Source organism: Epinephelus fuscoguttatus, linkage group LG20 (assembly GCF_011397635.1).
Source record: "Epinephelus fuscoguttatus linkage group LG20, E.fuscoguttatus.final_Chr_v1".
Lineage (NCBI taxonomy): Eukaryota > Metazoa > Chordata > Actinopteri > Perciformes > Serranidae > Epinephelus > Epinephelus fuscoguttatus.
The window spans coordinates 24,748,799-24,769,100 of NC_064771.1; the positions used below are offsets into that span (position 1 = coordinate 24,748,799).

At 40.4% G+C, this 20,302-nt stretch overlaps 3 protein-coding genes across 4 annotated transcripts; 2 read left to right on the top strand and 1 right to left on the bottom strand.

Moving 5' to 3' along the window:
- Nucleotides 1-28: 28 nt before the first annotated feature.
- Nucleotides 29-4,656, top strand: anapc16 (anaphase promoting complex subunit 16). The gene is made up of 4 exons (XM_049562970.1): nucleotides 29-163; nucleotides 461-614; nucleotides 3,903-3,977; nucleotides 4,075-4,656. Exons 2-4 carry the CDS (start codon nucleotides 473-475, stop codon nucleotides 4,182-4,184), a joined length of 327 nt encoding a protein of 108 aa, XP_049418927.1. The 5' UTR covers nucleotides 29-163; nucleotides 461-472; the 3' UTR covers nucleotides 4,185-4,656.
- Nucleotides 4,657-7,170: 2,514 nt separating this feature from the next.
- ddit4 (DNA-damage-inducible transcript 4) lies at nucleotides 7,171-8,964 on the top strand. The gene is made up of 3 exons (XM_049563772.1): nucleotides 7,171-7,304; nucleotides 7,547-7,774; nucleotides 7,863-8,964. Exons 2-3 carry the CDS (start codon nucleotides 7,591-7,593, stop codon nucleotides 8,360-8,362), a joined length of 684 nt encoding a protein of 227 aa, XP_049419729.1. The 5' UTR covers nucleotides 7,171-7,304; nucleotides 7,547-7,590; the 3' UTR covers nucleotides 8,363-8,964.
- A 752-nt stretch (nucleotides 8,965-9,716) lies between these two features.
- On the bottom strand, nucleotides 9,717-18,437 carry dnajb12b (DnaJ heat shock protein family (Hsp40) member B12b). 2 transcript variants are annotated; one of them, XM_049564241.1, is made up of 9 exons: nucleotides 17,573-18,437; nucleotides 15,980-16,160; nucleotides 15,755-15,900; nucleotides 15,491-15,664; nucleotides 13,430-13,500; nucleotides 13,170-13,279; nucleotides 12,491-12,663; nucleotides 12,185-12,326; nucleotides 9,717-10,550 (listed from the first exon to the last, which is right to left on the bottom strand). In XM_049564241.1, exons 1-8 carry the CDS (start codon nucleotides 17,913-17,915, stop codon nucleotides 12,205-12,207), a joined length of 1,320 nt encoding a protein of 439 aa, XP_049420198.1. In that variant the 5' UTR covers nucleotides 17,916-18,437; the 3' UTR covers nucleotides 9,717-10,550; nucleotides 12,185-12,204. The 2 variants fall into 2 exon arrangements, with proteins under 2 accessions (XP_049420198.1, XP_049420199.1); XM_049564242.1 differs by lacking the exon at nucleotides 9,717-10,550 and having other exon boundaries at nucleotides 12,184-12,326.
- Between the last annotated feature and the right edge of the window lie 1,865 nt (nucleotides 18,438-20,302).

Consider the following 20,302-nt stretch of genomic DNA (forward strand, 5'->3'; position numbering starts at 1 on the left):
AACGGAAATGACCCGTCCCCATTAGTTTCAACTCTACGGCAAGAGTGACGCCGCTTCAAACGTAAACCGCCATCTTTGTCGTGAATAGTGGCAAGCTGAAACATAAACAACAAAACCAACTGCGCGGATTTGAGTCCATAATAGTAATACTAGGACATAGAGGGTAAGTTTTATTGTTTTATTAAGGTTACTTATTGCCATGTTGTGTCTAGCAACGTTAATAGTCAATGGTCGATGCGCACATCGGTGCCACCAGAGTAGTTAGCTTCTTTGCTAGCCACCTAGCATAGAAGTCGCAATTAATAACTTGCTATCACTGAAAGACAGGAAAGCTAACATACTAACGTTAGCTTTCTTGGGCTGGTGTGGCTGTAGTGATAACTAAAATGCTAGTCTTTCATATGTTTGCTGGGTAGATTGTAGCAGCAGTACAACATATTTTCTTGTGTGTGTTTTAAAGTTTTCCAAGGCGATGGCAGCGTCTTCTTCGTCCTCCTCTGCGGGAGGAGTGAGCGGCAGCTCAGTGACTGGCTCTGGGTTCAGTGCTTCAGAGCTCATCCCTCCAAGGAAAGTCCTGTACACATATCCTAAAGGAGCAGGTGAAATGATGGAAGGTGAGATGAGAAAACACACAGCTAAAGGCATCTCTACTTAGCTGTTTTCCTATTCCCACCAAAGCAGGGGCTGAAGGAATCAGACTGACAACACACTGTATGTTAAAATGCTGGACCGTCTAAGTTAGTTCAAAGCAGCTTGTGCCTCTCTTGCAGTTTATGTACTAACTGACATTGTAGTAGTGTGCATTTGAATTTAAGTACAGGTCTCTAAATGATTCACACAAGCCCAACTCTGAAAAGATCTGGCAAGTCTTGCAACTACTGTGAAGACATTTCCAAATTCCCCAAAGCCTCTTTTGTCGGCTGGAACAACAAGATTATAATATATGAAGAAGTGAAATTGGTGGGCTGCACAGTAAAGACCTTTAAACCCATTTCCCAAGCTGCTCAAGCCAACAAAGATCTCCTTTTACACTGAATCACCAAAATTAAACATTCACAGCTAGAACTAAAAAGCTGAAACGGTCACAGCTGAAAACTAGTGACAAGTCGTTGTTATTGTGCCGCAGACAAAATGTTTTTTAATCCAGCCTTTGAAGAAGCTGGAAATGCCAAAATGGATTACCAAATGGTAATGGACCTGCACTTGCATAGCACCTTTCTAGTCATCCAGTCACTCTAAGTGCTTTTTGCACTACGAGTCACATTCACCCATTCACACACATTCATACACTGGTGGCCGAGGCTACCATACAAGGTGCCAGATATGTAGGCTGGAGGGGACAGGGGTCGAACTGCCGATCTTCCGATTGGTGAACGACCTGCTCCACCTCTGAGCTACAGCTGCCAGCTTTTTTAAAGTTTGGCTGTCATTTATCTTTTCATTTGGTTAAGTTTATTTGATTTATAAGAGGACATTGTGCAATGTCATTAATCATTTACAAGAAATGAAAACATGGTTGCACCAGATTTAGAGAAATGCTTATTTCCATCTGTAGTCCTACATGTAACAAGTAGATGCAGTAAATGAAAATAAAATCGAAGGTACAGTGCAGACTACAGTAAATTCATGTGCCTAACATAACAGAAGCAGCACATACACACTGCACAGTACATTTGAAAACACAGGAGCTACCTTGTAAAGTGACCAGGTTACCAGTGCAGGTGCAGGTAAAAGGCAATCAGGCACCTCCGCTTCAAAATACACCAATTCATGCGGTTAGTTTTTGAGTGCTACAAGGTTAAAAACAGCTTATAAAGGGATGAATTGGATTGCAGAAATGGTGAAGGTCTCAAACTTTTCTCTTTATTTATTTACAAAACTCTGAAGGCTGAAAATTGCATAATTTTTAACCTGAAGGTTTCTTTCAGGAGTAGCTTCTAAAGCATCATTTTGACTTTCTGTTAGCCTTGTGAACACCAAGGCTTCACCACCATTGAAATCTTTTAGTTACATAACAGGGTCATACATTCAACGGCCTTAGAAGCTTGTACTCATGTAACAAACATTGCTTGCATGAAATTATCCTGAAAATACATACACAGATGGAAGACTAAGACTGTTGGTGAAGATTCTCAGTCATCCAGGTCATGGTCATTCCAAGTGTTATCTCGTAGGCAACCGAACTATATTAGCTGCACATGACAGTGCTGCATGTGCATTGGTGAGTTAAATCACAAGCGCACATGCATCTGTTTAAGAGGCAATGGCGAAGTGAAATTTAAAAGGGAGAGAACGAATGAACAAGTAAGTGGTGACTTGCTGGATTAATTCTTTAGGACATTCTTTTATGTCACGTTTTCATTGATAAACTAGCATGGGTGCTAGCATAAGAAATGACAGGGGATGAGGTAAGGTAGAAACAGCCTTTTTATTACAGAAGTTCGACATACAATCTGTATTCTCCCACCTCCCCCTCCTCAGGATTTGCCCCCGAGCTATCACTTACAATGCAGGGTTTAAGTTCTAATGTCGCACCCGTGCACGCCGCAATCAATACGTCTGGCACTCGAAGTGCTAACACATTTCCAAAGTTTCCACACGTGATTATCCTCGCTGCAGTCAGTCAACCACGGGACACTTTCAGCCTGCCCTGACTGTCTGACTGGGGTCAACCTGAGCGAGTTGGTAATTAGTGAGGGAAGTAGGCAGATCGAACAAACAAACAAACCCATATCTTTTTGCCCATTACCAGCTCATGTGCCAGTGTGGACCGTCCCACAGCAAGAGCAGCTAATGGACCACTGATGCTCTGCAGAGACACAAATGGATAAACACTTTATTACAGAGTATATATATATATATATATATATATATATATATATATATATATATATATGTATATATATATATATGTTAAAAATTACATGGCAAAAAATTAAAGCACCTGCTACGTCAGTCTACTTTCCCACTGCCGACTACCAGCCGCCTTCAACCCAGCAGGGAAGCATCTCTGAAGTGCATTGAAACAATAAATGTGAACAACACTCAAACTCACTACACACAGATGACAACAGCTTTACGCCTACTGGTTTTTCTGCACTTCACCGCCCCAGTCTTCCCAACACGTGAGCATGGGATGAAATGTGCACCTGTCTCATCAGCATCACCGCCTTCGTTCCACCCCCTCCCTAAATTAAAGGTGTCACTACCTGCTGCTCAAAGGGCTGTGCAGTTAATCGAAAAATAATCGACACCGACATTCAGAGCCTCAAACCGACGTCTTTGTTCTTGCACTGTCCCCTTAAAAACATACCAATGCATGTGTAGTCACGTGACTCATGTTGCTGAATATGAAGATTCAAGAAAATGGAAAGAAATAAGTGACGCCATTTCCTACTCCATCACGAAGGACATGTTTCCCATTGCTACAGTGGAGCACAGTGGGTTTAAACACCTCGTTAAAACTCTCGACAGAAGACACACCATGCCAAATATTTCTTTTTACCAAACTGTGGTGCAAAACGTGCACAACTCATGTCGTAAAAAGCAAGTGTTAGTTCTTATTTTTGACATGGCATTATCAAAGTTATTTATTTTATACTGTTTAAGAGAACTTCCTTTTTACATTAAAACTAGAATGTGACCTTTTCGTAAGACATTTTCATCACAGGGTTTGATTTCAATCCTGAAATATTCAACAAAAAATCATAAATAGCTCATCTGTGTGTGTTTCCTTCAGTTATTTTAAAATCAAAAAGTATCCCAGCTTTAATAGTCCATAGCATATCTACTGTACAAACCTTGTCAGGGAACTATGAGGGCAAAAACCAAAAACAAAATAATCGTTCATTAATCGTAATCAAGGTAAAATATTCAGCTAATCATGATGTTTTTCTTTTCAGACGGCTCTGACAGATTTCTGTGCGAGTCCGTGTTCAGCTACCAAGTTGCCTCCACACTTAAACAGGTTAAACACGGTGAGTTGCTGACTGTTTATGCAAAATATGTTTGTTTTGGCTGCTCCGTGCAAACCTGGCACCCTCAATCAAGTAACACTTGTGTGTGTTCTCGCAGATCAACAAGTGTCACGGATGGAGAAACTCGCAAGCTTGGTGGAGGAGCTGGAAGCAGACGAGTGGCGGTACAAACCCATAGAACAGCTACTGGGATTCACACCGTCTTAAATAAACAGACCCAGATGCCTTTGGTTCATAAATATTCTATTCCGTCTTTATAGTTTTATTCTATATCTTAAATGTTATCTGGAGATACTGAATGTGAGATGTTTTATTTATGACTATTGTATGAGCATGGTTTCTCTTTTTTTAAAGCAACTTATTAAAGCGTACAGCAACAAATCTCCATCACCAACAGTCTTCTTTATACTCTCAACTAAATTCACAATGTTGTCATAGATTATTAATATATTTTTCAGCTGGTGCAGGCTGTTACATGTGTTTTCCAATCTGCCCTTCGCCTCAGTGTAACAGGGAAATAATATCTTTGGTAATAAATCCCTTGAAGTGAGGCATTGTGTTTCCACATGGCTGCACTGTAACTCATAAATCTGAAAACCTGCTGCCTGCTCCTCGGCGCTGCTCTCTGCAGCAGCACTCGAAACAAAGAGAGCTTGTAAATAAAGTCATATACTTGTCACATTCCTTGTACTGTTTGTTTTCTCTTGCTGTTGTTTGTCCCACGAACGTCACTGAGTTAATTTCTAGATAGGCAACTAAATCTTTGTTTTATGTTGACTGTTCAGTTTTTCTCTGACTCCGACGCCCACTGATGCGATTTGTTTCCGTGTCACTTCCCTGCTGTGTTGACAGCGAGGAAACGCTGCTGTTTTGTTCAGTGAATGGATGTTTTCAAACAAACGAGGGGTGGGGAGCGTACAGAATGTACTGTTCTGGGAGTAAATGTCTAAGGACGGCCCTGGACATAACAAGACACACCTCCAGGCTGCAGCTTAGATTTCCTCCCGAGGAGTTCAAAAGGTCGCTTTGCATCACACTTTCTAGGAATCCACTTTGGAGGAGTTGTTTGTGCATAGCTCTGAAATGTCTGCTTTTACTGGAGCTTTTCACTTTTGTCCACATTCTTTGTGTTTAAAAAAAGGAACAAATACATTTTCCTCAGCTGAAACTTTCCGAGGATGACTCTCGATTCACAACACCCCCCTTCCTTTAGAACATGCTGTGCCTTCCACACGTGTTTATGTCTTTCATTTCCTCTCTGACTTAAAGTACAGTCCATCCCCCTCACGTGTAGCACCACAGTATATTTGGCTGCTTTCCAAATATTTTTTTTTGTGTTGAGCACATATTATGTATGTGATGTACTGTTCAGACAGTTTCTGCTTTGCATGACAAGTTTTTCATGATTTGGCATGTGACTCACTTGCAAATTCACTCTTTTAATTTTCCCTGTGCAGTGTTTTTAATGTTTTAAAACACTGATAGCAGCAGAATATATATTGTGACAGCCATATCACATGAGGAATATTATTGGTGGTCAAAAGTGAATTGCAAAAAATAAAGTGTTGGTTTGATGTAAACAAATTATCGTTAAACCTGAACAAAACTAAGTTTATGATATTTGGAAATCGTCAAATTCAGCAAGAAGTACATTTGAAAATTGAAAATGCTGAAATCGAAAGAGTTTCTTGGTGTTTTAACTGATCATAAGCTCTGCTGGAAACCTCACATCAAATATTTGTGCTCCAAAGTATCCAGAAGCATTGGAATACTGGGTAGAACTAAGCACGTTTTAGATCAGAAATCACTTCAAATTCTGTGCTATGCACTTATTGATACATATCTGTCCTACTGTGTTGAGGTATGGGGAAATGCATACAAAAGCACTTTACAAAGTGCTTTTGTATGCATTTGCACTTTACAAAAAAGAGTCATAAGGATGGTTCATCTTATCATCTTGATCATACTAATCCTTTGTTTTTAAAATTGGGTGTTTTAAAATTCAGGGACCTAGTTAAATTCAAAACTGTTCAAATTCTGTTTAAAGCCTGTAATAAATTGTTACCAATCAACATTCAAATAATGTTCATGGTCAGAGAGGGAAAATATAATTTAAGAGGGAATCATAATTTTAAACATCCTACCATCCATTCGACTCTGAAAAGTATGTGCATCTCTGTCTGTGGTGTAAAACTGTGGAGTAAACTAGATTAGGACACAAAAATGTGCATTAACTTAAAACAATTTAAACACAACTACAAACAATCACTCTTGGTCAGCTATAAAGAACTGGACTGCTTATTTTGTACTTTATACTTTTTTAGAAAGGATTTTATTTAGCCTTGTATGTTTATAAGCAGGGCTCTATTTCATATTAAAAACGAAATGTTTTAAATTTTTAAGATTTTACAGATTTATCGATTATGTATGTGCTTATGTGACAATGTAAGGGGGGGCTGAATATGATAAGCTTTGCTTCCTTCAGCCCCTTCTCGAACTTGCACGTTATCACAGTGTGCCATTTCTTTTTCCATTACATATACTGCCTGTTTTTATGCTTGTGCTTGTTTGAGACAAATAAAAATCAAATCAAAAATCAAATCAAATAATTAAATAGCATTGTTTGTGCTGGTGCATTTCCTTTCCTCTAAATGTTTTTATTGCCCCAAATGTAGAAAGATGCACGCCTCCACGATCATATCACCTATTTATTATCTTTTGATCGCGTACACTGTGTCCTCTCATGCAGCCCACTGTGTTGTTTGCACCTCTGTGAGGCAGATGAAAAATTCTGATGTAATGCTTGAGCCAAAACAGGTGACGTAATGTACACTGCAACACTGAGCCAGCTAAGCCGAGCCTGCACAGGGGCTTTAATCAATGCAGCCAGTGCGCTCCATGCACAAACAGCACAGCCATTTATTAATGCGTTTGAATAATAAGAAACAAAGACATACAATATGACAAGCCCAGGCAAGCCCCCTGTATATTTCCATAACACTGGGGTCTGCTATTCATCACCCCCAGCCCCCCTTCTCCTCCTCCTGTTTGTCTTTCTCCTCTGCTGGCATGTTACCAGGCAAGATACAGCTCCGATGGCGTGCCTCCCTTTTTGATTGGCTGGCTGGGTGCGTGTGGGCGTGGCCTAGTGTAGGAGTATATAAACATTGTTGCAGGAGGAAGCCGCAGAGCTCGGCAGCTGGTGTGTGAGAGAAAGAGCTCTGAGAACAGAAGTTACCAGATGGTTGTTTTTGCAGACAATAACCAGTTGAATAAATATCTGGAACATCGACAACGGACTTGAACGTCAACGCTATCGATTAAGCTGTAAGTATTACGTCATTATTGCTGATTTTTGCAAGCTTACATGCTAATTTGAGCAGTTTAACAGCAGCTAGCTTTCTTAAAACAAAACTATTGTTGCTGTACTTGTTCTGTTCGTACATTCCCTTACAAACAACACTTTCAACGACACTTGTGTTTTAATATTAATTATGTTTAATGTTGAATTAGTGTCATTCATGTCGAGTTTGAGTGCTTATCTGTTGTTTTTGTCTCCTCACAAACAGCTGACCAACCACAGGAGCTGTTGAATACTGCAAAGAGGATAACTATGCCTGCTCTATCTGCACCCACTGATATGGGCAGCCCACCCCCGTCCCCAGTGGACAGCAGTCCCAGGAGGCTGTCCTGGGGCAAACTGGTGCAAAGATGGGCTGATTTCAGCACATCAGCCAGCAGCAGCAGCATGGAGTCAGGGTCCAACAATGGCAGCAGGAGTGACCTCTCAGACTCAGGTAAACAACTCTGCAATCATTAATGAATCAGAGTCAAACTAGCTTCTCCTCTTCTTCGTGGTTCTAACTCATTGTGTCTTCTCAACAGGGTCAGATGTCTCTGGTGACCTGCCCCCCTGCAATGAGGACCTGTTTTATGATCCAATGGAGGAGACAATCCTGAAAGAAGTCGTGGACCTAATTGCAGGAAGCCTGAGAGAGGCCAAAGACTCAGACTGTGCCTTGCGGTGTACCAAACTGCTCATCCCCGAGAAACTTCTGGAGCACATCGGACAGGAGCTCCTTCACCTGGCTGCTAGCGAGCCCTGCGGCTTACGAGGGGCTCTCATCGACCTCTGCGTGGAGCAAGGGGCCTCCTGCGAGAGCATGGCACAGCTGTCCGTGGACCCCTACCTTGTCCCCACCTTCCAGCTGACTCTGGTGTTGAGGCTGGAGTCTGGTGGGCTGTGGCCAAAGATCCAAGGACTATTTAGTACAAAGTCCCCTTCCACTCCAGCCGTGAGACAAGCTATTAAACTTAGCACCGGTTTCCGTGTGATTAAGAAGAAACTGTATTGTTCCGAGGAACTGCTCATTGAGGAATGTTAAGAAATGTAAAGGACCTGATGTTTTTCTGCGTTTTTAAAACGCCCAGTAAAGCTCACAGAAGGGCCTTATGACTATTAGTACATGTATATGATGCCTTCAGAAGTGTACGGATGGACTTTGTCACGATGCAGCCCATTGTTCCCATTGTAAGGGAGTCCATGGTATCTGGAGCAAGTGTTGCTTTTCCAATTACATTGTACATCATGATATATGTGATAAACCGGCATTTTGCAGAAGTGCGTACCTCAGTTTCTATTGAAACACAACGGCAGCTAGCTATATGATTAAAGACCATTGTGTTTTCTTTTTCTTTTTTTTTTTTATACATGGCATTAAGTTGTAATGTACACCAAGTGACGAACTGTACACCATGCAAACCATTAGGGACCTTAGTGACTGCTTGAATCCACGAGCAAAGGCTTACCACTGCTTGCATTGTGCAGTTTATGTGCAAGTTGCGGCTAAGATTTCAAGTGTAATTTGATCTTGTATCTGTGTAGACCTGTCCTGCTTTCACCTTTATTTATTTGACATTCAAATACTCATAACATTGCACTGTTTTTTGTACTTTCATGACTGCAAATAAATTATTTTTTTTAACAGCTCTCTCTCTCTGCTGTTTTATTTCGGCTTTGGGTCATGCATTTGCAGCATTGCATGCAGATTCAGGTGTCCTACGGAAATTTGCAGGGGCGTAGGTTTCATTTTAACATTTTGTGGGGGGGCTTTGACTGTCAAACACTTAATCTCCTGTCTTCTGGTGAATTTTATGCACCAACTTATGGTGTATACATTGTCTATTTTGTTCTAAATCATGAGGAATCTACACCTATGAAACTTCGGGAAAGTTTCTGCATGAAGCAAAAATGCAAGTGTTTGATTCCTCTAAATGCACAACACACATGAAGCTGCATCCTTTGACAAACTATCCCAGAACACTAAGATAACTGTTGTAGAGAGTAACAGTGTTCAGCTACATCTTGATTATAGATCAGTTTTAAAGTGAGCCAGCCATGATCAACCACATCCTCGGAAAAGTTTTGCGACGAGTCACAACTCTTTGCAGCACAACATCCGCCAACAACAGCTGAGAACATTTGCGGTGAAAGAATGTGACGCTGTACTTCTTGCCGGCACGTGCTGCACGTCCTCTAAAATGTGATCGTGTGCAAAGCCATGTTTCCAGTTCCCACTCTCAGCGAGCCAGCCTCTCAGCTGAATGTGCTGACTGAGCTTTTGACTCTGATGTTCTGTGCTTGTTCTGCTCTGAGCAATGAGTCACGTCCAACACGACTGAAGCATCCATATTTTATTTTTCATCTGGGAGTAAAAACATGGTGGAAAAGGTGAGCGAGATCTGTGTTGTTGTCTTAGCCTGATAATCCTTTTTTTTTTTAAATAAATTAAAACATAAATAGCATACTATAAACTCAAAAGGCGTGACAAAAATAGCTTCTTCCAACAGATGTTCATCAGAGACATTGTACTCAAAAACTAGAACCTGTTAAAGTCCCACTTTGTGGGTAGGCACATCTCTCATTCCCTTGGCTTTTATTGTGAAGTGCCATAACGTTAATATACATAATTCTATCCCTACTACATTTAAAAGAGGCAAAGTGTAAAAGGACATTTCCTAATTGTTATCTCTCACACACACAGCAGAAGAAAACGAATCTCAGGTGTTCAAGTGTCTGACAAACCCTGGACGTTATGACTATATATTCATCAGAGGTTTCACATTATTCCTGCATAGTTTCAGAATGTGCATTTGAAGTCAAACCGAACTCGTCCGCTCCACTGATTTGACCGTGTGAAATAAAAGACCTAATAAACTGCTACATAAATAACATCCGTATGACTATATCTAACCTCGCTACAGTCTGGTTTCGTACTGCATTCTCACAGAAACCGTGAAGTGACCTCTGCCAGCTTCATGGCTCCCAGTCATAACTGGGGCTTGGCTTTTTTAAGTGTTTTTCTTTTTTTCCATGTCAAAACATTATATTCATATTATATTTTAATTCAACATACTAAAAGTCCGCAGAAATGGCTTAAACCAGTTTGTGTGATCACTTTGATGCAGGTTGGTGCTGGTTTGTTTGTGTTGCTTGTTGAATCATCTTCTGTCTCCAGATTGTTAAAGCTCATCTATTTACAGCCGATAATCTTTTGTGTTGATTCTGGAAACCTGGAGACAAGAAGGGAAAAAAATCATGCTGTAAAATGAAACAGAACATGCAGATAGTCACTAGGCTTGGGCGGTATCTATTTTTTAACACCTTCCTGAAATTTCACTGGGGTATGTCGGTATTTGTGTGTGGCGCTAGCTACACACACTAACCCCCGGACTGATGAGCTGCTTCATTTTGCAAGCTCTCTTTTTTCAGTCTAGTTAATGTCAAGAAATGTAATCGTATTAAGCGGGATTTATACTTATGCCTCAGCTCCATGCAGAGCCTATGCCATTGTGAGCATTTATACTTGTACGGTGGTGTGTCTGTGTCACTCTGCAATTACACCTCCAAAACACTAGATGGCGGCAGGGTTTCTGTGAAGTGCTGTAAAGTTTAGTTGATTCAAAACACACATTAAACACACATTAAACATGGCTTAATAGCGACAATTTCAAACACAAGTACACAAATCAGCTTCACTATAACTCGCAGCATTGATAGACAAACACTTGTCATTTTCCCCACAAATACAACATGCTAACGTTACTAGCACAAGCCTATGGCATTTTACATTGTATAAATTAGCCTAGCAGCTAGCGGACTTTTCCTCTGCTCATATAAAACCAGGGACAACAGCAACATTTAACAAAGGTAACGTTACAAAGTTCAGCTCCATTACAACTCACAAGGTTCACTGACAAAACAACTGTCTTGTACTAAACACGTTTTCCAAACAAATACAACATGCTAATGTTATTAGCACAAGCCTATGGCATTTTACATTGTATAAATTAGCCTACCAACGCGTTGAGATTTTCTCTGCTCATATGAAGCTAGAACTAAGCTCCGAAGGATAAATGACACACAAGACTTAACTTATTTGTGAAATTAAAGTAAATAAAAACTTTGGTTCCAAAGAGGGAAATGGTTTCAGCTTCAAAAATTAAACAGGAGGTCTGCGTTGCTGCTTGTAACGTTACCTTTGTTAAATGTTGCTGTTGTCCCTGGCTTCATATAAGTAGAGGAAAAGTCTGCTAGCTGCTAGGCTAATTTATACAATGTAAAATGCCATAGGCTTGTGCTAATAACGTTAGCATGTTGTATTTGTGGGGAAAATGTGTCCAGATAAAGACAAGTGTTTGTCTGTGAATGCTGCGAGTTATGGTAAAGCTGATTTGTGTACTTGTGTTTGAAATTGTCTCTATTAAGCCATGTTTAATGTGTGTTTAATGTGTGTTTTGAATCAACTAAACTTTACAGCACTCCACAGAAACCTCCACCATGTTTTGGAGGTGTAACTGCAGAGTGACACAGAAACACCACCGCACAAGGATAAATGCTCACAACGGCGTAGGCCACGTGCGTAGGGTACGGTGTAGGCTCTGCATAGAGCTGACGCACAAGTATAAATCCAGCTTAAGCAGGCAACGGAGGTGGTAATAGCACTGGGACAGCCGGCAGGACGGGACCATGGGTGGGATGGGTGTGTCATTTTAACCTCTGTGTAAAAAGGGCTGTTGAAAGATGAGCGTCTGTATTTTTACCTTCAGGATTTTTAAATTCGGTGTATCGAAAGAACATGATACCACCCAAGCCTAGAAGCGGCTACAAAATGTGTTTATAAATGAGAAAAATGCAGAGGACTTGCTTTTAATTATGAAAGCAGCATCAACCATGGAATGAAGCTGAGATCTCAGACAGCTTGGCGCAGCTTGGTGTGCGAGCCCTCTGCGCTCTTTGGTACAGATCAGTGTCTCCAAAATAGCGAGCTCTGTAAAGCATGCCTTCCTCTGCAGGAAACACAAGAAACAATTCATGAAAGATATATGAGGGGTGATATAAATCAAAATGCGTCTTTAATCATTTCCCCGTAGCTGATAACGGCAGAAAGAACAGTCAATATTCATGGTTAAATAAATAAATGAGCGTAATTTGTTTATCTTGGCAAACGTACTCTGTTGCTTCTCCTTCCAGCAATTGTTGCGGAGGTTGGAAATATAATCATCCTCCACCGTCCGCTCCAGATTCTTCAGATTCAGGCCGGTGAACTCCCTGGAGAAGTGCTCCCCCACATAATATGGCACCTTCAGGTTCTCCGTCAGCCTCTTCTGCGTGTAACCTGCTGACCTGCGTGGAGATAGGACAAAGTGTGGGAGAGATATCATGTGACTGACCGCAGCACGAAGATGACAGATCTGGCACCGCCTGTCTCTGTCAACATGACTCATGGCTGATAAGTGCATCTGAAACACAAAGGCAGGCAGCGTGGAGGGAGGCCAGATGAATGGAGCCAGCAACACAGAAGAGGTCTGAGATTATTTGGGATTTGGGAGGCAGCATCAAGATGCTGTTTCGGAATCAAACAAGAAACTGAAAAGTCAAAACAATGGATCTGTTTTAAGATGTAATACTATGAAAGTAAATCTACTTTGGGGCAATGGCACTTCAAACACCGTTCTTCGCTCTCTGGCTTGTACAAAAATAAGAAAATACAACAATTATGAAACACACTTGTGCTGGGATTGTGTAGATAATCTTTTGTCTGAGTCTACTGGAATTTTGCCGAACAACAATTAGCCCTGTCATTTAACATCCCTCTTAGGCAGGCATCCAGATCAGGGGATCACACTCACGGCCTGAAGCTGAGGCTGTAGGGGGGGCTGTTGACCATGATCTGACTCAGGGCCGACACAATGACCAGGATGAGGATGGGCATGACCTGTACGAACAGAGCGAGGCCTCCCTGCAGAGAGAACAATGCAGTGTCAAAACCTCACAGCTGAGTCAAACACATCTGCCAAAGATAAAATCACACACGACTCATTGTCTCCCCCTGCTGTTCAACAATATCTCTTCACATCTGCAGGAGCTCTAATAATAACATCAAACTCACATCCCGTTGTCGCTCTCTTCTCTCTCGCCTTGGGTAACGCATCCGCCCATTGGTGTACACATTAGCATTACCTGGATCAATGGAGCACATGGAGCACTTAATAGACAGATCATAACAGGTATTACAATGAATCAACCCAGTCGCCAGAATAAATGTGGGAATTGTACATTTCTGCAAACCACGAATATATTACATTTTTATGTTTCATATGTAGCAGGTATGCTGAATATTTACATTTCTTTAGGTTTCAATTTATGTTGTGACGACGCTTTGGTTAGCGTGTGATTAGGTTAAGGCATCAAAACCACTAGAAAGAGATCATGTGTTAAAATCTTAAATTTTTAAAAGCTTAATCCACAAACACAGCTGGAAATGTCCCAAACTGTTGTTAAAATGTACCCCGTTTTGTCACCATACACAGTGGTGGAAATGTTCCAAACTGTGGATAAAAATACCCTGTTTTGTCACCACACACATGTCTGGATATGTCCTGACATGTCGCGAACAAAAATCTGGTTTTGTCGCCACAAACACAGCTGGAAATGTTCCAATGTGCCATTAAAAAATTACCGGTTTGGTCGATGGTTGGAAACTTTATGAAGCGCCTTTAAAATATAACCTGAATTGTCGCCGGTCATTAAAAAAAAATACCCAGTTTTGTTGCCACAAAGATGGCTGGAAATATTCCAACATGTTGTTAAAAAATGGTTTTGTTGCTACGAACACAGCTGGAAATTTCCTGTGTTCTCAAAAAATGCCTGGTGTTGTTGCCACAAACACGGCTGGAAGTGTCCGATGTGTCGTTAACAAAAACCTGGTTTTGTCGCCACCAACACAGCTGGAAATGTCCCGACGCATTCTCAAACTATACCTGGTCTTTTCGCCACGAACACAGCTGGAAATGTCCGGACATGTTCTCAAACTATACCTGGTCTTGTCGCCACAAACACAGCTGTAGTTGTCCCAAACTGTTGTTAAAATATACCCAATTTTGCTGCCATAAACACAGATGGAAATGTCCCAAACTGTCGATAAAAAATACTTAGTTTTGTCACCAGAAACACAGCTGGAAATGTCCTGACATGCCGTTAAAAATAACCAGTTTTTACGGGGCTTCAGTAGCATGGTGGATAGTGCTGGCGCCCCAGGTACAGAGGCATTGCCCCACTGCAGCAGTCGCGAGTTCGAGTCTGGCCTGCGACCCTTTGCTGCATGTCAGTCCCCACTCTCTCTCTCTCTGTCTCCCCATTTCACACACTGTCCTATCCATTAAAGGCAAAAAATAATCTTAAAAAAATAACCAGTTTTGTTGCCACAAACACAGCTGGAAATGTCCCAATGTGTTCACAAAAAATGCCTGGTTTTGTCGCCAAAAACACGGCTGGAAGTGTCTGATGTGTCGTTAACAAAAACCTGGTTTTGTCGCCACCAACACAGCTGTAGTTGTCCCAAACTGTCAATGGAAAATACTTAGCTTTGTCACCACAAACGCGGTTGGAAATGTTCCGATAGGCCCTTAAAATATAACTAGTTTTGTAACCACAAACACAGCTGGAAATGTCCCAGCGTGTCATTAAAAAATACCCAGTTCTGTCACCACAAAGATTGCTGGAAAAGTCCGACATGTTGTTAACAAAAACCTGGTTTTGTTGCCACAAACACAGCTGGAAATGTCCTGACGTGTTCCTAAAAAAATACCTGTTTTTTTTTTCACCACAAAGATGGCTGGAAATGTTCGACAAGTTGTTGACAAAAACCTGGTTTTGTTGCCATGAACACAGCTGGAAATGTCCAACATGTTGTTAAAAAAAACCCTGTCTCATACAGTGGTCTGTTATTGTCTGCTGCTTAACTGCTGTCTTGGCTAAGTGATGAGAAACTCAGCTCATGTACATGTTGTATTTCACTTCAGAAATGATGATATGATGTATAGGAAACATACAAATGTGGCATGGTTTGCAGGAATGCGTAATGCCAAAATTATACTCTGGTGGATAGGCAGAAGATACAGTATACGTATATCACAAGCTTGGCATTAAAACACAAAGCAGTGACACTAACTTGACGGGTAACCTCCTCCAAAGAACATGTTAAAGAGGTCTTCAGGTGAAATATCTGGCTCGAAGTTTCCATTGTCTGGGCCGTGTCTTGAGGGATGCCTCCTCTCCTCTTCACATTGATCGTACTGTCGTCTCTTGTTAGCGTTACTCAAAACAGCGTACGCATTCCCAATAGCTGTTGGAAAGGAAAATTAAGACGTCAAATCATCACAAAGAGAGGCGAATAGACACCGTACTTATGACCTCTAATTGGGCTCTCTGTCACCTTTAAATGCCTCCGTAGCACCTGGAGCGTGGTTCTTGTCTGGATGGAATTTCAAAGCAAGTTTTCTGTATGATCTTTTGAGTTCATCATCGGAGGCGTCTGCCTGGACCCCGAGGATCTCATAGAAGTCTTTACACTGTTTTATCCTGCGTAGAGAACACACAATTCTCAGTGTCAGCGTCAACCACATCTCCAGTAAACCAATAAAGTAAACTATTCCCTTACCTCCTCACGGCCTCCAGCTGATCTGCCGAGTAGGATTTTGAGGTGTCTGATGGCTTTTCTTCAGGTCTGGTGTCCTCGCTGTTGGTCTGCCGCTGTCGAGGCCCAGAGCCCCCGCTGAAGTCTGAGTGGCCGCTGCCTTGTCGAGGTGTGAATCCATTCTTTGCTATCAGCTCCAGCAGCACTGGAGGGGAGACAATATCAGTGTGGTGAACATGAAACATTCAGACGTGCATCCAACATGGGAGTGGCTGAAAAGGAACATCTGTCTTTTTATCTGACTAAGATGAGCCTGCAGCAGCTGTCAGGTATTACACTTGAATTCCCTGCATTAGTAGGCAACATAGTTAGCAGAGCATTAGCAGAAGTTGTGACACGGGCTCCTCAATCAAAGAAAGTGTTTGATGGATGGATTATTTGGTCACAAGTATGTACTCACTGTTTAAGTTGCTCCTGAAACCTCTCAGCCTTCACAAGTGCATCAATATTAGGTGTGCAAAGTCATATAGTGGGCCGGATTGGACCCTTTGGCGAGCCGGTTCTGTCTTTCTTGGGGTTGGTCTAGGGACATACACTCACTGGCCACTTTATTAGGTACACCTGGTCAACTCCTCGTTGACGCAAATAGCTAATCAGCCAATCACGTGGCAGCAACGTCAGCTAACAACAGGAAACTGAGGCTACAGTTCACACAGGCTCACCAAAACTGGACAATAGAAGATTGGAAAAACGTTGCCTGGTCTGATGAGTCTGGATTTCTGCTGCCACATTCAGATGGTAGGGTCAGAATTTGGCGTCATGGATCCATCCTGCCTTGTATCAACGGTTCAGGCTGCTGCTGGTGGTGTAATGGTGTGGGGGAGATTTTCTTAGTACCAACTGAGCATGGTTTAAACACCACAGCCTACCTGAGTATTGTTGCTGACCGTGTCCATCCCTTTATGACCACAGTGTACCCATCTTCTGATGGCTACTTCCAGCAGGATAACGCACCATGTCACAAAGCTCAAATCATCTCCAGCGTCCTCCACAGTCACCACATCTCAATCCAATAGAGCACCTTTGGGATGTGGTGTGTGATGCTATCATGTCAATATGGACCCAAATCTCTGAGGAATGTTTCCAGCACCTTGTTGAATCTATGACACCAAGAATAAAGCAGATTTGAAGACAAAAAGGGTCCAACCTGGTACTAGCAAGGTGTGCCTAATAAAGTGGCCAGTGAGTGTAATGTTAACACTTAAGAAGCTGGCTCTCTGGGATGCAGAGGTCTGTGACAAACTCTCCCACTCCTGCCCTTTAGTTGACAGACTTTCTAGCCTCAGCCATCTTATATAATAACATACACCACATTTAACACATCTGTTTCATGCTATATTTCATAGCTATGCTCTACAGTTTAATCCATGACATCATGACAAACAGGAGCTGGTATGATGGACACATTAACTACATCAGCTAGCTCGTTAGCCACCACAGGCCCCGGCTACATGCGCCGCAGAGCTCATCCGGGATGCAGGTGATGCTGCAGGTGATGATGCTGCGATCCTCCCCAGCTGAAGCGCCCCTCACTTGGGCTCGGCCATCTTAACTCACCCTTGGCTTTCTCTGTCGGGAAGAGTCTCTGCGCCTTCTCCAGGAACCTCTGCGCCTTCTCGGGCTGCTCGTTGGTCAGCGCCGCAGTCGCGATGTCGATGCAGCGCTCCGCTTCGTCCCTGTTTACCTCCATTGCAGCGGGCAGCAGCGGGCGAACTGGACCAGAAGTAAATACAGGCGCCTGCTGATGACGTGCTGCTGCTGCTGCTGCTGCTGCTGCAAACCTCTGGCAGCTGGGGATGCTGGTGATATACTGCCCATGACTTTTAACATGCCCAAACCAATTTAACTGATAGTAGGGTGTTTTTTTAATTGTGTTTTTTATTAACCTGAATGTTAACATGATTTTAAAATACCCAAAGCTACAGAAATTAATTTTAAATTAATCAATAATAGCCTATTTACTATTCCAGCCAATGCCTTGCAGTTAGATTTGAGAGTAATGTCTTTCCCTTTTGCAGATATTGAAACCACTTTTCCTGTTGTCACTCTTATATTAGGAATTTTACATATGTTGTGTCATGTATGGACTGGTTAAGATTTTAATCAACACAGTTTACATGATTTTATTATCGACACAAAGACAACTTTATGAAAATGCCACACATTTTAAGCTTTTTTGTAACAAATTTTGCCTTGGCTGTTGTAATTCTCTGAAATAATTTTAGTTATATGTTTAAAATCTGTGCTGGGGATTAATGAACTACATGTTACTAACCTAGAAGTTTAACTACATTTTGCAGCAGCTTGCTTATAGTTCAGCTACATTCATATTTGCAAAGTGATTCAGGTAGTTACGTTCCTTTTTCCCCCCGTTTTTGTGGAGTTAACTACTGAAACTACAAACACTTCTGGGCAATTAAGGGACAGGAATTATTTTTTTATTTTATCTGTTTTATTTTTATTTTATTTTATTTTAATTTACTTCAAATTTATTGAATTTGATTTTATTCATTCTATTTTATTTTATTTTATTTTAATTTAGTTTAATTTAATCTAATTTAATTTAATTTACTTCAAATTTATTTTATTCTATTTTATTTCATTCTATTTCATTTTATTTTATTTTATCTTTTTTATTTTAATTTGATTTCATTTACTTTACTTCAATTTTATTTTATTTTATTTATTCTATTTTATTTTATTGTATTTCATTTTATTTTAATTTAATTTACTTCAATTTAATTAATTTATAATATATTTTATTTATTTGCAGTTATTTCTCTATTGTAATTGAACACCCTTTGGACACAATTTGTCATACGTATTGATTATTACTATTTATTTACAAATGTTTAATTGTTGCACACTATTTTAGAAGTTTACCTGGCTAACTTGGTGTAACCTTCCACCTGCCTCTGGTGTCTGAAGGCAACTTGAGTGACTGACTAATGGACACTGTATACAAGACTAGCACTTTCCTATGATTAGTGTGGGGTTTTATTAATTCATTTTTGGTTTTGCAATAAACTCAAATGAGTGGCATTTTTTGCTGCGTGTGACCTTTTTGTATTAGGCTGTATTTTGTCATAATGTTGTATGTACATTGTCAATTCAGTCTTTTTTTTCTCTTTTACAAAGTAACTTTAGTGAACGAACCACTAGATCTAGATTTCTATAATTAAGTGTAGCTTCCAAAACTATGTATCCTCCCTAACTCCTCCCTTATACTCTGCAAAAGAATTGGCAAGAGGTGTAAGACTGTACAAATAAATATAGTATGAATATACCAACCTTTATTTTAACTTAAGATAATATATAAAAATTTACACTAAGCACCTTGATTCATTACCTTATTTAAAACTGTGTTCAACCTGCCTTGTTGTTTGCCAGTTTCTTGTTCAATAAAGAGCATAAATATAGTTACACGTAAACCCTGTTTGCACAACATGAATATGTGCCGGCTCCTTGTGCTGCCTCATTTCTCCACTAGATAGAGACAAAACGTCTGCCTGTAAGTCATGAGGGTAACAACTGGTGGATTTGTCATTCCTTTTTTGTTTTATTATTTGGTTCCTGTGACGTATATCTGTGACCTCGTTCAACATCACCTTTTTCCTGCACAATTGATATTTTTGTACTTTACTACTCCAAGCTGTAGATGCAGACTGGAGTTCAGATAATGAATGATAAATCAATATATTTGATTATTATCTCAGTACATAATACACATTCCTTGTACACTTAATACTGTGAATTTTTGCACATTCCTTTGACAATATTTTTCACATTTCTGCACACATCTAAAAAAAGCACTGCATTTAAAAAAAATTGTATTCATATATATTGTACATTTTTTATTACAGTATTTCTTCATATTTTTCAGATTACTTTTTTCTACTCTATAGTTGAATAATTGCACAGAATATTGCAGCAGACAAACAATACAATACAAAGCACACAATATAAAGTGATACAAAGAGGAACATGAGACAGCCAATGCAATATAAAACTACACAGAAAAGCACATCACACACAAGACACACAAAAATACTGTTATAGTATTTTTACTGGGTCTAATATTGCTTGAATGTTTATATTATTTTTTATCATTTGATTTTTTTTCTTTTTTATAGTGATTTTTTTTAGGGGGGGTGAGGATGAAAAACTTAATAAATAAATAAATAAACAAACACAAGACAAACAAAACAAAAATACTGTTATAGTATTTTTACTGGGTCTAATATTGCTTGAATGTTTATATTATTTTTCTATTATTTGATTTTTTAA